This window comes from Pteronotus mesoamericanus, unplaced genomic scaffold (genome assembly GCF_021234165.1).
Source record: "Pteronotus mesoamericanus isolate MK-2021 breed Mesoamerican mustached bat unplaced genomic scaffold, CSHL_Meso_final scaffold_507, whole genome shotgun sequence".
NCBI classification, from domain to species: Eukaryota; Metazoa; Chordata; class Mammalia; order Chiroptera; family Mormoopidae; genus Pteronotus; species Pteronotus mesoamericanus.
The window spans coordinates 2,983,230-3,001,494 of NW_026555319.1; the positions used below are offsets into that span (position 1 = coordinate 2,983,230).

The following is an 18,265-nucleotide window of genomic DNA, read 5'->3' on the forward strand; positions in this document are numbered from 1 at the left end:
AAACGGATCGTAATCGCGATCTCGAGTCAACGCGCACGCGCCGTACTCCACTCACGGCTTCCCTCACCTGTCCGAGGCTCATTCTTACCAACTGCGCATGCGGGAAGCTGAGGGCTCTTTTCCGCTTGGCAGACGCAGAGCTGCGAGAGAGCCAATCAGGCGAGAGGATTTGACAGAAGCCCCGCCCCCTCCCCGTTCCCAGGCGTCGGACCTCCCTCTTTTGCGGGAGCTGAAGGGAGCTAAAGGGGAGGGCGCCGCGCGCGCCGCGGCTCGGTCGTCTCCGCCCCCTTCCGAGCAGCCAATTGCAGGCAAGGCGCCGGGCGCGCGCACGCTCCCTGAAGTTTAACGGTCGCGAGAGGCCGCTCGCCCGACCCTGAATTGGATCGGTGGCCAGGTAAGTGGCCGTCCGCCTGCGGGAACTGCGGGTCTCAGGGGACAGGGGAAGAGAATAAGACATGGCCTTAGAGGGGCCCTGAATGTACTCATGGGCCAGGGCGAGGGAAGACGGCGGCCACACAACGTACCCTACCCCAGTCCTCTGGCGTGTGGGGGCTTTGCCTGCGGCTGTGCGCCTTTTCTGGAGTCAGTGCCCTTGAGTGACACCCGCGCGGCCCAATCCTAGAGCGCCTCTCCCCGAGGGGCGGGGGGCTTGTGGGATTTCTCTCTCTCTCTCTCTTTTTTTTTGGTTGAGGAGCTGCCTCCGCTCCCTTTAGGACTCCTGATGGTAGTTGGTGGGACCTGGGCTTCCGTGCGGTCTACTAGTCAGGCGACTGCGTGGGTTCTCCCTCGCCTTGCCGCTGTGACCCGGGAGCGCACATCAGCAGCTGAGATCTGGCTTTGAGCTCGACAGTGTCAGGATGTGGCCTTCAAACCTCTGAAATTAGTTAGCTCTTTTTTCCCATCAGGCTCCCAACAAAGCAGAACTGCACGTTAACTTAATAATAGCATCAGCAGGCGCCGATGAGCCGTTCGCCTTTCCCCCAGCTCCTTTTTTTCCCCCTAGTGGTTGGGGGGACCAAAAGCGTCATATTTTGCTGCAGTGAAATACAAAAATGTCTCTGTTCTTCTATTCTCCATGAAGTTTTCTTAAAAAAAAAATTTTTTTTTTTTTTGCATTGTATATCGGGACCACCCCCGCCCTACAACTCCCCCCCTCCCGGTTGGAGACACATCATTGCGTTTAAAGTGGTTTTCCGTCTGGATCCACTGCATCCGGATGATCTCAGCTGGGGAAGAATAGATGGGTGGCGGATCCTCGTCCCTAGGGAGCTTGTGTTTTTCTGTTAGAAGAGCAAGGTGATTTGAATCCAGGTATTTTCGTTGCCAGTTGGAAGGGGCAGCCCCTGACGTTTTCAATACCCCATTTGTCGTTGGTGATGGGCTGAAGCCACTGGGGAGAAACCCATTGAGTTAGGTCGGGTTACCCTTGGCTCGCATGCTTGTCCCTGAAGGCCATGGGTCCTTTATGAGATGATGTCTTTAAGGTCGTGCTTTGTAAAACCAGGCCCAGCAGGTGGGAATCTAGAGGAGCCAGAATACTAGATAATTTTTCTCTATTTCATTCCCTAAACTTTCCATTTTGTAAGCAGCATAGGTTTTCTTTTTCCCTTGTTTTAATTTTTTTAATACATGAATTTCCCGAGAAAAGGGTGTATTGTGTTAAAGCCAATATGCCTCTGTATACCTAGCGTCAGTTCAGTTTTCTTGGATCCCGTGAATAATTTAATCTTAAAGAAGTAATGCGCGCACCTGGTACAAAAAGCAATGTAGTGCGAAATGCATTCCTTCCACCACCACCTTCCAGCCGTGGGAAACAACCGTGGGTAACAGTTTAACTGGCTGTTTGCAATACTAAATTAAATACTAAGCAGTTCCTATTCATCTATTCACTGTATAAGTCAACAAGCAAGAATTTATTAAACAAACGGACGAGGCATGTAAGTATTCCAATTGTTACCTAGTAGCATTGTGTCTAGAACCTTATTAAACACGTACAATTCTGTGATATTAGCTGGAAAAGATGATGCTATTTTGAAAATCACCATTATTGTAGATTTTTAAATTGAAATCTAATTCACATATCATAAAATTCACTTTAGTAAAAGTATACAATTCATTGTTTTTTGGTATATTTACAGAGTTGTGCAACCATCACCACCATCTGATTCTAGAACTTTTCACGTTGTAGTGTGTTCATCCACATTGTAGCATGTTTCACTACTTCATTTCATTCTTTCTTTCTTTTTTTTTTAGTACCTCATTCCTTTTTATGGCTGAAAAAGATTCCTTTATATGGATATACCACATTTGTTTATCCATTCTTCAGCTGATGGACATTTGAGTTGTTTCTGCATTTTGGCTTTTAGGAATGATATTGCTCTCCTTAATCTAGACTTGTATGAAAGGATCAAGGTACCCAAAGTCATGACAAGATAGTTGCCAGGTTTAGTGGCTTTTTAGTAGTATCTTTTTTTCCCCATTCATTTTCAGACTCTTGGGAGCTTAGGATATTTCACAGTTCTGAATGTTAGCAACTGAAAATGGTTATAGACGATGAAGCCTCTGAAGATGACCCGGATTCAGTTTCTTCAAACACTGAAAGAACCTACACTTTCAAATAAGAGAGCATAACAGTTTCAGTACACTATGGAAGATTTTGACTTGGTGAAACCCTCACAAAAAGCTTCATCTTCTGTAGAATTTGATATAAAAAATTCTCCCTATCCTCTTGGACCGAACTTAAATACTAATAGGTAAGAATGGGATAGATAGATTTTTAAAATCTGTATTAACAAATAAAAATAAATTTATTTGCATGGATTACCAATTTATCCAAATAGTGTCATAGTACTTTTATTTTTTTGATATATTTTTTAAAGATTTTTATTTATTTACCTTTTTAGAGAGAGGGGAAGGGAGGGATAAAGAGAGGGAGAGGAACAGCAATGTTTTAGAGATACATGATTGCCTCTTGCATACCCCCAACTGGGGACCTGGCCCACAACCTAGGCATGAGCCCTGACTGGGAATCGAACTAGCGACCATTTGGCTCGGAGGCCAGCACTCAATCAGCTGAGCCACACCAGCCAGGGCAAACAGTGCCACAGTACTGATCTGCATTAAAAACAAACAACAAAAAACTACGATCAGTAACTGTTAAGGACAGATGAGAACAGTTTTAGCACTCCCATGTTCTTTATTTCTGCCAGAGGTGTGTAATTTTGCATGGGGGATATTGCGAAAAAGAACTTGTTTTTGCCAGTTCTAGTGTTTGTACACTTTTTTGTTCTTGGTAAATTACAAGAATATCTTTAAAATTTAGTTGCTTAAATATTGTTTCTATGTTTTTAAGTTAACGAAACAAACAATGTATACTATTGCAGAACTAGCTCATCAATCTGGGAAGCAGCAATTAAAATTGAATACTATGAAGTTAGGAAAAACAAAAAAAACAAACAAAAAACCAGACCAGGCTGACAAAATAGATGCTGCCAAACAATGCATTTCTTTTTCAATGATCCCACGTTTGGTTGGTTTTTAATCAGGTCCTGTTTGTTCTGATTTTGTACATAGTCTGACAAGCTTATTATTTATTTTCTAAAGTTATAGTAGCTGAAAAACAGCCAAGAGGCAGGCTCTATTAGAGACGGTCAAGTATAAAAAGCAGGCTCAATAAAGTGAAGACAGCAGGCTAGGGCCTGTGGGTAAAGGGGCAAATACCCTTACACACAATAGGTCTTGAAGAAATTATGCTAAGTGAAATAAGCCAGCCGGTGAAAGACAAATACCATATGATCTCACCCATAAGAGGATGCTAATGAACAAAATTAACTAAGGAACAAAATAGGGCCACAGGCAGGAAAACAGGGAACAGCAGCCTGACAGTGGTCAGAGGGGCGGGGGAGGGGGATGAGGGTGGAAGAAGGGGCTCAAGAGCACGCGCAATGGCCTGCGGACTTGGACAGTGGCGTGGCGATCGGCCGTGGGGGCAGTGGGGGCCTGAGACGGGTGGAGGAGGGCAGAGGGGGGAAAATCGGGGCAGCTGTAATAGAATAACAATAAAAAACTTAAAAAAAGAAATTGTGTATTATAAATAAATAAATTCCTTTAAAAACTTGTTCATTCTCCACCCTCCACAGGAGGAGTTTAAGGCAGCTCACAAAAATACATAGAAGGAGGAAGTGTAAATTAAAGGAGGGCGAAGGCGGACGCCTGGGCAGGGGCAGAAGGCATGTCTGCCCAGCTCACCCGGCCCCACTTGCTGAGCGTTGGCCGCCTGTTTTGTGTCCTGTGTCGCCTGGCGGGCCTTTGGAAGCCCATTTCTAGAAGGAATCCCTTTTGGAACCTAGCGTCTGATGTGCTGGGGGGAACCCAAGTGTTCCTTTCCAGTGAAAATTGTAACTGAACTTGCCTCCCTTTTCACTGTGACTGCAGTTAAATTGGTCAAAATTAAACTCAATCAGTACAAACCTCTAATGGACAACATATTCTGTCCTTCCCCTTGAATTTTTATTAATATTTTCCTTGATCCTAATTCTGCTGTGCTGTTATTCTCATTAGTGTCCTCTCTCTCACAAATTCTTTGTGAAACAGTATCAATAAAGAAATAAAAATGGAATTTAAATAAATTTTAATGTTCTTAACTACATATTTTGTGCTTTCATAAAGCAAGTTCCCCTGGAAAGAATCAGCAGTGTTTTACACACTGAATAGGCTCAACTCGTCCTGGATGTTTGCTTCTAATTTGCTTGGCACAACTTTTATTCAGAGATGTGCAGAGATAAGCATCCGCTTATCACACCCAATTAGAAGGATCCAATTAACAGGACTCCACCGCCTTTCTGGGCAGTGGGGAGAGAATCTCCACAGCCGTGAACGGCTGCTCTCCCAGCGGAGGAAACAATCCCTGGCGATCATTCATATCGCGGAGGCTGGCGATGTTTCTTGTTATTTAGCAGAAACTTTTACTTTCTGCTGGTACTTCCGAGTATTTGCTCACTTTTGAAAAAGGCCTTTCTGTTGTGCTCTTGAAAAAAAATTAAATGTGCCTGTCTTTATACTGCTATTTTTCTTTCATGGACAAACTTGGGATCAGATTTTCAACAAATGAGGTGCCATTAAGAAGGATTAAATATCAGTGGTTTTGTACTGCTCTGCTAAATCTTGAACTGCTGAATTATTCAACATGTTGGTAGAATGAAGAAAACCATTTGAATTATTTATGTTTCAACAGAAGTAGTCCCCACCTTAGTACAAATGGGGTGTCCTCTTTCTCAGGGAAGACCAGACCGTCTGCGATTGAAGGCAGCGCTGAAGTCCCAGCCTCTTTAATGCAAGAGCTCCGGGACGGTGGGAAGGCTGACTCGGAACTGTGGGGAACCTGTGAGGTAGCTAGTTTTGGTTTTTTTGAACTTTAAGATAACTATAAACTTGCCTCTACTAAACTCCTAAACTCTAAATTGTTAGCCATTTATATCCTGAAGAGCATGACACTTTAGTTATTACCACAAAGTGACTGAGTATATTCGTTGGGAAATGATACTGAATGTGAAAAAGGTGATCAAAAGTGTGTCTTAACAATATACTAGTGATTAAACATACTATGTTATATTTTAAATGGGAACTAAATGTGTCTTTGTTTGGAGAAATTGGAAGTCATTAATGCTGTTATGGATCCTGATGTTTTAAGGAACTAATAAGAAATTGTCATCATTTCGAAAAACTTAAGTTAGAGCATTCAAAAGACTTTTATAAATTAAGGCTTCTATGTGGAATTATATTGAGTTTTCAGGGCAGTGGTCCATAGGTGAAATTGTGATATAAAAACTTAGTTAAGAGAATACTTTGTATATATCAATTTTTCTTCATGGAATAATGCCCAGGATAGATTTTTCCAAGGCTAGATTTGGTAATGCTTAATAGAAATGTATAAAACATTATTATTAAACTCTTCATTTAGAATATAAGAGATTTTGTTTTAAATGTTAATCATACTTTTGGAACCATAGTTTAAAAAAAAATTATTTTGAGAGAGAGAGAAGGAAACATCAACTTGTTGTTCCCCTTACTTATGCATTCATGGTTGATTCTTGTATGTGCCCTGATCAGGGATTGAACCTACAACCTTGGTGTATCGGGACAATGCTCTAACCAACGGAGCTACCCAGCCAGGGGTAGAACAATAATTTGTGTTATTTTTTTCATGTTTAACAATGATGGACTACTTAAGTTTTGTAATGCAAGCATGTAATTGATTATTCAGTGAAGTTTCTTAAGATATTTCTTAGTTTGACAGAGTATGAAATATCCTTCTGGCCATTTCTGTAAAATTTCTCAAATTTGTTTCACGTGTTTTATCATATTTTTGTTGGCTACGAAAACAAAAGCCTCTGATAGAGCGTGTAGTGTGGTGGTTTAGAGAGAGTGGGAGGGCAAGGGTTGTGCAAGTCTTGTGCCTGACTCCTTTCCCTGGACTCGATGTTTCCACCTTCCTTTTGCAATGGTAGCATCTGTGTGATTTCTGCCCCCGGTGCGGGGCTGGCCCCCACTGTTAAAACAGGAAACTTTCCCGCACTTAAGCAGCGAAGAGCTCTGCGCAGGGTCTGATTTCTTTGTGGACATTTGAACCAGGCTTTGTTGTTGTTGTAGTTAAAGACTGCCTCCTGGAGTTCTTAAGTCTATCACTGCTTAACTTGGGAAGGTTCTTTTGATCCAGGTGGGAAGGAGCCTTGCCCAGGCCCCGCGAGAGGCGGCGCGGTGCGCAGGCCCGCTCGCAGGTCGGCAGTCGCTCGCTCGTCCCCTTTCCAGCGGTCCTGCTTTAAAGCACTTCAGTATCTGACTTTGAAAGGGGATTTTCACTTTAAGAAAGATAGATTAGAGGTTAAAATCTCATCATGCCAAATGATCTCTTGGGATTCTTTTTTGGTTACAAGTTAGTATTTAAGAAAATGGTTGGCCGTTCCGAGGAAAGGAGGAGGAGCCTGGAAAACAGACAGCGTGCCCTGCCCGCTCTTGGTTTGAAGGGACCGCGCAGGATATCGAGCTCGGGTGCCGCCCGGAGTAGGGGATCTACCCGGCCCCTTGCGTCCGCCCCACGAGCGAGGGGCACCCAGGCCTGTGTCCTAGTCGTTTGGCATCACAGATGGTTTTATGGCTCTTTAATTCCTCTTACAAATTTGACATTAGAAACACTTTTAAAAAGGCCCTTTCCCACTGAGGGGATTTTTCTGCGAAATACGAGGTTAAAAATGATTTTAATTAAAACGTTGTATCATTTAATAGGCCAGGTGGCTACAGCTCCTCAGTCTGGTGGAGAAGCAGTGCCAGGAGCAGGTAGCCGCCCGGCAGGAGCAGCTCCGCAGCCAAGTCCGCGTGAGTCGCCCCTCGCTTCGGGCTCCTTCCGCCGCGTCCGGCTTGCGGGAGGGCCGGTGCCCGCTTGACATCCGTGGGTTTATCCGCTAAAGAGAAAGCATGTGCATGATTTTTAGAGCGATAGCATATTTTGAACATTATTTTCATAACATTTATAAAAATGCGATGCTTAATATACTTTCTCACCTAAACCTATAACTTTTTATTTTCAGCGGATACAGGAAGAGATAAAAAATTTAGTCAAGTTACAGAGCAGCAATGCTTCGTGGGCTTCCTGTGACAGAAGGTCTTTAAACAAACCAATAGCTTCAGAAAGGCAAATGGGTTTTTTTTCTGAAAACAGTGACAGAAATGAATCTGTTCTCAGTTACCCAAAGTCCAAAGAACCCGAAATGCAGCAAGAAACCTCTGCATCCCAGCCAGACTGCAGCGCGGACAGCGGCTCAGTGAGCAGTGGCTACGGGACCTTTTGCGTTTCAGAATTGAACACCCACAGGCCGAAGGGTCCCCCAGAGTTCCTGGAGCCCGGGCCGGCCCCTGCCGGGCCCTGCGGGGTGCCCGCCGCCTGGGCCTCGTCCCCCATGGATGGCGTGAGAGACCAGCGTTTCTACATACATTCTCCCCAAGAGTTTGGTGCCTCCTTAAAGGAAGATATTGCCATTTTTCCTGGTGAATTTGAACACAGTTTTCTTGGTGAAAGTAAGATTTCGGAAGTGTACAGTGGAAAAACAAACAGGTGAGTAGAATTTCTGCATTTGAAGGGAGTATTTATTTATTTATTTATTTATTTTTAGACAGAGGTGGAAGGAGGGAGAAAAAGAGGGAGAGAAACATCAATGTGTGGTTGCCTCTCCTGCGCGCCCCCTACTGGGGACCTGGCCCGCAACCCAGGGATGTGCCCTCACTGGGAATCAAACCGTCGACCCTATGATTCGCAGGCCGGTGTTCAGTCCACTGAGCCGCACCAGCCAGGGCTTGAAGGGAGTTTTATTTGTTCTTTATACTTAGAATCTAGTAAATAAAACTTCTTTTAGCTGAACTGTAATAGAATGAGATGTATTTGGACAGTCTTCAGTTTTATTGAAGTCTTTTATCTAGTGCCTGTGGAAACTGAAATAAGCGAAGCACATTACATACTAATGGCGTTAGAAGACCACTGGACTCAAGGTGGGAGGCTTGCCAGGAAGACACCTCCTCGGTTTTCTCGTCACTTGCTGAGAATGATGGTGTAGGACCGTATCAACAGTGGAATTTTGTCGCACATGTTCATATAATTGGAAATCAAAAATTAGACACAAGCAAGAGGCATTTTCCTCAGTCTTTTGAGATCCTGCTTCTTAGCATGTCTTCTGTTTGGCTCAAATAAACTCGAATAAACTCTTATTTAAAAAAATGATATATAAGCATACTCAATTTTGTGTTTTCTTATATATAAGCAGAGATTTGTAAGCTTAATGACATTTTGATTGATCCAGGCACTTTGTAAAGGAGACTGTAGCTGAATGTTTGTAAAAGAAAGAAAGCATTTAAAATTATGTGGTTTCCCCTAGCTTTTCAGTTTTACATCTCTGAAACGTGTCACCTAAGTGAGGTCTGTAGCCGCAGCAACACCAGCCGTGTGTGTGCACAGTATCACGGTTAGTCTGTGATTACAACTGTGCTTTGGCTGTAGAGAAGCATCGCCACGTGGTTTTGTTCTGTTCTCTGGCCACAGACTACATGGATTGCTAGTCACTGTTAGTCTTTTTGTTCACTCTGCCTTTAGTAATGAGAACCTGGAAAAAGACGTGTTGGGGAACCCATAAATGCCCGCCCTCTCTTTGCTGTTAGAAAACAACCCCACGGCCCTCCCACTGGCGCGGTATCTGCGTGTGTTTTGTCTGACGCTTGAAGGGGTAACCTTGGTCTTCTCTTTTTCAGCAGTAAAGCTATAACATCGTGGGCCCAGAAGCTGAAGCAGAGCCACCCGAAGGGAGCACGTGCCGAAGAGGGGTGTCCCAAACCCTTGCAAGGGACCGAGCAAACCCAGAAGGCACCCGCAGAGAAAGTAGGTAGCAGGTCCCTGTCTGGCTCATCCGGGGGGTTCGCCTCCTGCCCCTTGGCACAGCTCATTTTAGCCTTTTGTTTTATCTTGTTAATTTCTTCCACTGACTTTTCTTCCTTTAGTTGTCACAAAGGAGAGGAAACGATGATTTGCTTTAAGTATTGGTTCTTTCCCAGAAGTCAAAACTAATGAGGGATAAAACACTAAAAAAAAGCGAAGTGTTTTACAAAGGCCCTAATTCTTTTTCTACTACAAATGTTCACATTTAACCAGAGAGCAGTTGATTTAATTGTTTAAAAAAATGGTCAAGTAATTTGTATTACCATTAAATTGTAAGAAGTAGTACTGAATGTGTGAAGGCTTTAAGATGCCTTGATATAAAAATGTTGAAGTTTTGACCACCTTTAATTTATAATATAATCCAAGTTGTAAGAGATTCAGTGTTTAAATTTTCTGGGGTCCTTTTGCTAGCAGCTGCTTTCTTTAAGGAGTTAAAGATACTAAGTTTTAAACATCTTTAAAGCCCTGTGGCCTAAATTATCATAGAATAACATTGCTAGGTATAATATATTGAAATTGGAAAATCACGTTTCTTTCCGAACTTGATACCTTCAAGAACTGGCCATGTGTTGATGAGCTGACACCGTCTTCCCATCATCCTATGAAAAAGATGAAAGAATAGGAGTCCCAAGAAGACAGTTCCTCAGTCTTCAGAAGGCCCTGCTTACTTATCTTTTCTCTCAGTGCATTGTCTTGCTCGCCCCGTGGTGCTCAGACTCCCTGGTGGCGCCAGTCCCTGGGCTTGGCGTGTGCTGAGGACGGGCGGGGGGGAGCTGCGGGGAGCCCCGGGGCCCCTGGGGCCATGCCCTTGGCCTGCCTGCCACCCAGCGTGCTGTGCCCCTGCTCGGTGCGGGGGCACGAAAGCACCTGGAGGCGGGGAGATGGCCGCTTTCTTCATTGCGATAGGCTGGCAGAGGGGGAGACGGCCCCCAGACAGACTGGTTTCTATTCACTTTTACCTTGCCTGGAACTCGGCCTGTGGAGACGCCCTCCTCGGTAACCTGTGGGTTGGCGGCCGTGACTCGGTGGAGTCACAGGCTGAATCTTGGTGTCTTCTGACTGTAGTTCAGCATTTGGTCCTTGGCTGCACATTGGAGACACCCAAGGAGCTTTAAAAAAACCTACTTGTGACCTCAGGCGGCCAGCCCTCGGTGGTGCCGGTGGGACCTGTGAGCTGGGAAGTTGATTGTCCAGGGCGGTGAAGCTTGCGAGCCACTGGCCTAGCCTGGCGGTCGTCGAGCCTCAGCCGAGACGCTGAGGGCAGGCCTGCCTGTGCCCGCGCAGCAGCCTCTGGTGGTGTCTGTGGGGTGGGAAGGGCGCTCTGTTGAGGGGATGGTCCCCTGTGAGTGTTTCCTTTTCTTTGATCATCTCCTGGATACTTCAGTTTTCCTCTCTCTCTCTATTTTTTTAAGATTTTATTTATTTAGAGAGGGGAAGGGAGGGAAAAAGAAGAAGAGAAGCATCAACATGTGGTTGCTCTTGTGCACCCTTTACTGGGGACCTGGCCCACAATCCAGCATGTGTCCTGACTGGGAATCGAACTGGTGACCCTTTGGTTCACAGGCTGGTGCTCAACCCACTGAGCCACACCTGCCAGGGCATTATTCCTCTCTTTTTTTAAGGTGAATGATATTGTTGGCATTAAGTCATTAGGGGAAATTAAGTTCCTTTGCTATTTACGCATTTTAAATGAATTTCAGATAATGTGGTTGATGAGTCAAAGACCTAGAGCTGAAATGCATTCTTACCTGTGTAATTCTGAACCGAATTCTGTGGATTCACAGAAGTTGGTACTTTCTTTTTTATTTCATCTTTCTCTTCTCCCATTGTTTTTTATAGGTTCAGTCTAGACCAGGGGGTCCTTTTTTTTTTTTTTAAAAAAGATTTTATTTATTTATTTTTAGAGAAAGGGGAAGGGAGGGAGAAAGAGAGGGAGAGAAACATCAATGTGTGGTTGCTTCTTGCATGCCCCCTACTGGAGACCTGGCCCACAACCCAGGCACGTGCCCTGAGAATTGAACCCTCAACCTTTCCGTTCCCAGGCCGGCATTCAGTTCACTGAACCACACCAGCCAGGGCTGGACTGGAGGATCTTTATGCTCAGAATTCTCTCAGGGCCCAATTTTTTAAAAAATACGTGGTAGTTTGTTTTGGGTACTAGCTACTTCGAGGCTCCTCTTGAAACTGGGCATTGCTTAGCATACAGATTGCCGGAAGCTGCTGTCTGTCTGTTTCCCTGGCGCTTTGTCTGGGACAGAGGCAACATGGGCTCGCCCCGGCTGGCTGGGTTTTCGGGTGCAGGGCTAGGCTGGGCCAGCACCTCGGGAAGGGCCGCATTCACCCCACGCTGCCGGTTCTCGCGCGCTCTGGCTGACCCTGGTCTGCAGAGGGGAGTGCGTGGGGCCGTCCCGCAGCCGCTCTTCGGAACGGGAGGTGGGCCGCAGGCCTCCTGGCAGCGCTCGCTTAGTGGGCGCCAGTCCCCTCGCCCTGGCCTTTTAAGGGCTGAGCCTGGACAGGAGTCGGGACAGGTGGGCGTTTTAGTGCAGACAGAAGATGGACCAGGAGGTTCTCATTGAGGAGGAGGAGGCGAGGTGCCTCTTCCCTCCTCAGCAGGCGGTGCCACCTCGGGGACTGTCACCTTCGCAGGGGTCCGCAGGGCTGTCAGCCGGGATTGCCGCACGGAGGGGCTTCCGCGGGGGCTGGCAGGCTGACAGAGGCAGGACAGAGAAAATGCCGGCCCAGCGGCCTTTTCACACGCTTCCCTTTGGAGACGCAGCTTTCTGAGGCAGCGCCAGGGACGCTGCGGGGACAGCCTCTCGGAGGCTCTCGTGAACGCGCGCACCAGCCGTTTGGAGCCGTTCCTGGGCCTAGGGACCCGCCGTTCGTGTGTGAGACATAGTCCACTGCTTACAGTTCATATTGATTATTGTTTGTGGCTTTCAGGGTTGACTTTGTTCATTACAGTTTGAATGATAAAATGAATTACAATAGCTCTTACATTAATTTTTATACGAAAAGGCTTAAATTCTAGGCATCTCAAATTTCTTTTGGAAGTAGATGGCAAATTATAAATACATTTTCAATCTGAACTCGTTGAATAATACCTGCTCCCAGTTTTTTCCTTCCAAGTCCACAGAAAACCTGAATAAACATTTGTAAATCGTGTAGGAAAAGAGAGCGATTTACTATTAATTGCCGCCGTTTTGCATTCCTGTAAGGAGAGGGCTCGCCGGCCCTGCGCGCAAGCCCCTGGCAGGTCCCACCGCGCGCAGGCCCTGGGCCACGACGCCTCGGGGCGCCCAGCTGTTGCTCACGGGCGTGTGTTTTGAATTGTAGTCGGAGTTCGCCACGCAGCCTCCTGCTTTTTACCTCAGTAAACCGGATGGAAGTCCGAACTCTTGGACATCTGCTTCAGGAGCAGGTATGGACACTTACATTCTTAGAGTTGGGTTTTTTGTTTGTTTTTGTTTTTTAACACCCCTTGTGTTTCCCAGCGGCTAAGAGTCACGTGCAGGGAGTTAGGGGTCCCATCGCTGCCCGCGGCGCGGGGCGCGCCTCTGGTCACCGGGACTGCCTTACTGGGGTCCCGGCGCTGGGCGGCAGACGCGGGCTTCCGCGGCCCAGGCAGCTCCTCGGCGCTCTCCGGGGCCTCCGGATGGATGAGAGATGCAAGCCCCGCGGGCCGCCCCTCGCCCTCTGCGGCAGCCTTGTTTTCGTGCTAAGGGTTTTACATCACGCCTCCTTTTCCCGCACATCCCTCCATCCATTTCATCAGAGGAATTGGCTTTGCGTGCAGAAAACTGCCCGACTCCAACCGACTCGCTCTGACACCCTGTCACAGTGCCCTGTCACCTGGCACCTGGGCTTCTGCAGCTTCCTAACCGGCCTCCTGCGCTTCCATCTGTGCTGCCCGCTCCTTTTGGCAGAGGAGTCAGGCCGTGTGACCCCTCTGCTCCAAGTTCTGGTTCCGCTCCCCTAGAGCAGCGGCGCGCCCTGTCCTCAGTGCGGCGCAGCGGGATCCGGCTCAGCGCCGGCCCTGCTCGGCGGGAGGCTGCGTGCAGGGCTGTCCGTCCGCAGCCCAGGACGGCCAACGGTGTGGCCCAGCCAAACTCGTAAATTTACTTAAATCCTTTTTTTTGCTCATCAGTTTTCGTTAGGGTTTGTGTGCTTAATGTGTGGCCCAGAGCAGCCAAAGGGTTGGACACCCTGTTGTGGCTTTTGCGCTGGCTGCTCCCTGTGCCTGGGGTGTCCTTGCCCTGCACGGACACAGAGTCGCAGGCCTCCTGGCAGCTGAGACGGCCAGCTCCTTCTCGGCTGTGCCCCCTCCCCAAGGCCCCCATGACCCCTCCTCCAAGAGAGCAGCTGCTGCCCCCGCCCCCCGCCCTCGTGTTTCTTTCTATCCGATTTTAAATTTTACCCTCCGGGGCTCACCACTTTCTAACTTTCTGTACATAACGTGGGGTTCTCATGGTTTAGGTCGCAGCCTCCCTGCCCCACCTGCAGCCTGGCCCAGTAAATGCTCAATAAATATTTCAATTCCTGAATTTTTTCCACCACTTTCATGTAAGTCTGTACTGTTCCTAAAGAAACTGTTGCCTTTAAAATGTTTTTAAATTATGCTAGTTGATCTTGACTTGTAATATCATATTTTATAACCATTTGGATTGTGAAGTCAGGACCCTCCCACGGCGAGGCATTCGTGGGAGCCTCTCCCTGTGCAGTCAGCCTCTTACGCGCAGGCAGGCAAAGGCGCAGGCCTTGCTGCGTTCATTCCCTTCAGGCAGAGAACGTTCTGGAAGCGCGTTCATTCGCTTCCCTCACCCGTGACCGACCCATGTGCTGTGCGCAGGCCCTACGCACTGGAAGCTGGAGAAAGACCCACACCCTTCTCTACCCGAGGCTGCAGACAGTCCGGTGGCCCCATCCTCCGCTGCTGGGTCCGCAAGCCAGGTGAGCAGCCCCACATCGGGTGCGTCTGCATGACCGAAGCGGATGGGTCCTTGCCGTCATTATAAATCCTGTAGCTTCCAGTTTCTGGTAGATAAACAAGCATGGGCTTTAACTCATGGTCACCTGCTTTCAGATTCTGTGTCCTCACCTATGTGGCCTCAGGAAAGGGGCTTAGAAATGGAATTGAAAATGCCCAGAGGGTGCTTTGCAAAATTAAAGGAGGTGGTTTTGTGCTGACCATTTTAAAGACAGTAGGTCCACAGGTGCACTTCTCCTGCCCTCGGTCCTGTTGGCCTTTCCCTCCTGGGACACCTCCCACTGCCCCATTTGTATTCTGATTCTGAGCACTTTAGTCGGCGCATTAATTTTTTTTCGGCGAGAAATATAAATATTTTATTTCAGAGCAAATAAATAAAACTCTCCAATACACATAAATCAAGGTCCATACCTCACGTCGGTGATTTGGTCAGGTGATGAGAGAAGAGCAGGTTGGGGAAAAGAGAACCAATCAAGGAAACCAGAGAGCCGTGAGCCCGAGGGGCAGGTGCCCACGTGGGGCAGACGGGATCCGGCAGACCGCAGGCCTCGGAGGCCAGAGAGCGGCAGAAACCAGCATGTCACCCACCCCCAGAAGGGAGCAAAAAGAGGGACAGACAAACCCAAGGAGAAAGGAAGGATGGGGACGGGAGGCCGGGCAGGGCTGGGAGGCGGGGCAGGCTTCCCGCGCGTGGCCTCATCCGCAGCACCCGGCGCCTGCGCAGTGTGTGCACCCGGAGGTGCCGCCAGCTTTAAGGCTTCCTGTTCCATAGGCTCCCGAGGAAAAAGCCTACCAGTTAGATGGACACAGTGCTTTCTCATCGCTTAGGATTTCTATTTTATTCTTTCAGAAAGGGCTTGTAATTAAACATAGATTTTTACCACGTAAGTCTTACACGCAGTAATACCTAAAAAGGAAAAGACAGGTGAAATAAATGGGCGGGAGCTCCTCTCCCGCAGAGGCTTGCACTCCTCTGTCTCCATTCTGGCGCTGGCTTCTGGGTTTTTTCACCTGCCATTCTCCTGGGCGACGTGGCGTTTCTGCAGGCCTCGTAAAGTCTCGTAAAGACCTCGTAAAGCCTCGAAAGGCCTCGGCGTGGAGCTTTGCCTGGCTGAGCGGGTCCGTGGGGCTGGCCTGCTTTCGACTCCCAGGTGGGGGCTGCTGCCCAACACGTCTGAATCGCTGTCCCTTCAACAGCGGTTCTCGGGGCCCGGTGGCGTCGCGGGGCCCTTGGGTGGCCAGTGTTGACAGCTTTGACGGGTGCTTACGAGCAGGCGGTGACGATTATGTCGCAACTGCTGCTTGACTGGGAGTCGTTGGAGGGTGCCACTCATTGTAGGGGGCCTCATGCCAGAGACGTTAAACTGTGAAGAGAAACGAGACGCACGTGGCGGCCGGCGGCGGCCTGCACCGCCGTGAGCTCTGAGTAGACCTGCGCCAGCCCGTCACCCAGGCCCCCGGGCGGGGGTCCGCAGGCCGGAACCACGGCCAGAGCGCTGCCGCTCGGCACGGGCTGCGAGGCTTGTTGGTGTGTAAAACGTACCGTTTCCAAACACGATTATGGGGAATTTTAAGGGTTTACATTGAACAAACGAGTGCTTTTAATGCACACGCAAAAATATAGTGAATTGTCATATCCACAAGCTAGCAGTAGGGTTGACTTAACAGCGCGTGGCGCTCGGAGCCTGTGTTGGGTGTGGAAGCGGGGCGGAGGCTGAAGCCGCGAGGTGAGGGTGCCCCTTCAGCGACTCCGTGAGCTCGTTTGACAGAACATCCGCGGTTTGAGGCCGACCGGGCTGAACGGCCCCCTTGTCGCACCCCGCAGTAGCTCCCGCCTTGGACAACCGAAGCCCAGGGCTGCACCGCTCGGGGCGCGGGCCTCTCCGCAGCATTTCCGGCGCGGCGAGGCCCCGCGCCGGCCCCAGAAACGCCTTCCTCTGGCCTGTCCGGCCTGGCCGTGAGCGTGGCCGCGCGGATAGGGAGCCCCGCCTCACGACAGCGGTCCCCTGGCGTCCCAGGAAGTCACCCTGGCCCTGGCCTGCCTCATTCCTTCCTGCTGAAGTCTTTTCTTATCTCAGAACTCGGTTCTTATTTTGAGTAGGGGGACTGCCAAGAATTTTATTGTGAAAGTGTTCTAGGCTCCTAACTAACCAGGTTCAAATGATCCTTGAATATTTATTGTTAGGGGATATGAAAACTTTTTCATTGTGAGGGAGACTCATTCTACTAGTTTCTGACTTCCAAACCTTTATTATAAATCCGAGAGTCCAGTCTCAATTTACTTAAAATCTTTAAAAAATCTCTTTATGGTGCCGACTTTGATATCAGTAAACTTTTTTCATTGTTGATAATACCATTTAAGTAATTTTGTCTCGTATCTTTAAGTTTAATACTAGTAATGAGATGAAGCTACCATCACTGAAGGATATTTATCATAAAAAGCAAAGGGAAAACAAGCAGTTACCTGAGAGGAATCTCACTTCCGCTCCCAACCCCGACCGTCCGCCCGAGGTAACGTTGTCAGCGCTCTGCCGCGTGCCCTGCAGCGCCTCACGACTCTCACTTTCCTCAGCGTGTTTTCCCGGGCGACCGCAGCCTTCTCGCCTAAGCGCCGGCCCCGAGAGCCGGGGGGATGCCTTACTGTCGCCCGTCTCGCTTCCAGGTCCTGACTCTGGATCCGACGCTGCACGCGAGGCCCGGCCGGCAGGTTTCAGGGATTCAGCCACCTGGCTTTTTGAACGCCCTCGTGGACAGAATGGCCTTCTCGCCGGACTCTGTGCTAGAACCCAGCATGTCTAGTCACTCCGACGTAGACTCGTTTTCACAAGCAAGCAATGTCACTTCTCAGTCGTCTGGGTTCCCGAAATACCCTCCAAATACAAAAGCTTCACTGGTGGACTCGTGGAAAAATCACGCGTTCCCACATGAAAGCAGGACCAGCTCCACGTGTCCCTCAGTTTATACTCTCACTAGTCATGACATCTCGGTCAACACGGTAGAAGAAGAAAACACTGTCATGGTAACTCCAGCCTCAGTCAGTCAGTCCCAGCTTCCAGGTACAGCCAACAGTGTCCCAGAATGCATTTCATTGACTTCCCTGGAAGATCCTGTGATATTGTCTAAGTATGTATTTCAGTGAATGACTTGTCATGTTAATAGATTTTCTATGGTGTCTGCTTAAATGATGAAAATGATTTTTATTGAACTTCAGTAATGTATAAAATCTTAAGTTAAAAAAAGACATAGCATTTTTAAGGTAGACCTTCTAAAAATGTAAAAATCCATGTATTTTTTTCACTTTACTAGTAGTCAACTTGTATATTAATCTATTTATATCTTTATATATATACAAAGGAAAGAGGCTGTATTTTTGCTTAGGACAATGGTTGTGTTCTTGGCTTCTCTCTTGGGATAGAGAGCGAGGAGGTGCCTGCCTAACACGTTTTTCTGCCCCGCACCAACAGCATTAGGCAGAACCTGAAGGAAAAGCATGCTCGGCACATCGCAGATATTCGTGCTTATTATGAATCAGAAATAAATAGCTTGAAACAGAAACTGGAGGCAAAAGAAATGTCTGCAGCTGAAGATTGGAAGAAAACAAATCAAATTCTCGTAGACAGGTAAAATGGAAATTAAAGTATGGTTTTAACAATATAATTTAACTGTGCCCTGACTATTGTGGCTCAGCGTGTTGGACATTGTCCTGCAAAGTGCGAGGTTTCTGGTTCGATTCCTGGTCAGGGCATATGCCTGTGTCGTGGGCCAGGGCCCCAGTTGGGGGCATGTAAGAGGCAACTGACGGA

The 18,265-nt window shown here is 48.0% G+C and overlaps 1 protein-coding gene across 1 annotated transcript in view; it reads left to right on the forward strand.

Moving 5' to 3' along the window:
• The first annotated feature begins 340 nt into the window (after positions 1-340).
• MPHOSPH9 (M-phase phosphoprotein 9) overlaps positions 341-18,265 on the forward strand; it is a 37,073-nt gene continuing 19,148 nt past the window's right edge. The window contains exons 1-11 of the mRNA XM_054594168.1: positions 341-394; positions 2,491-2,753; positions 5,234-5,387; positions 7,282-7,371; positions 7,584-8,107; positions 9,295-9,418; positions 12,812-12,896; positions 14,325-14,425; positions 16,848-16,973; positions 17,125-17,585; positions 17,927-18,082. Coding sequence (XP_054450143.1) covers positions 2,647-2,753; positions 5,234-5,387; positions 7,282-7,371; positions 7,584-8,107; positions 9,295-9,418; positions 12,812-12,896; positions 14,325-14,425; positions 16,848-16,973; positions 17,125-17,585; positions 17,927-18,082 — 1,928 coding nt within the window. The 5' untranslated portion in view covers positions 341-394; positions 2,491-2,646. The remainder of the gene's footprint in view (positions 395-2,490; positions 2,754-5,233; positions 5,388-7,281; positions 7,372-7,583; positions 8,108-9,294; positions 9,419-12,811; positions 12,897-14,324; positions 14,426-16,847; positions 16,974-17,124; positions 17,586-17,926; positions 18,083-18,265) is intronic.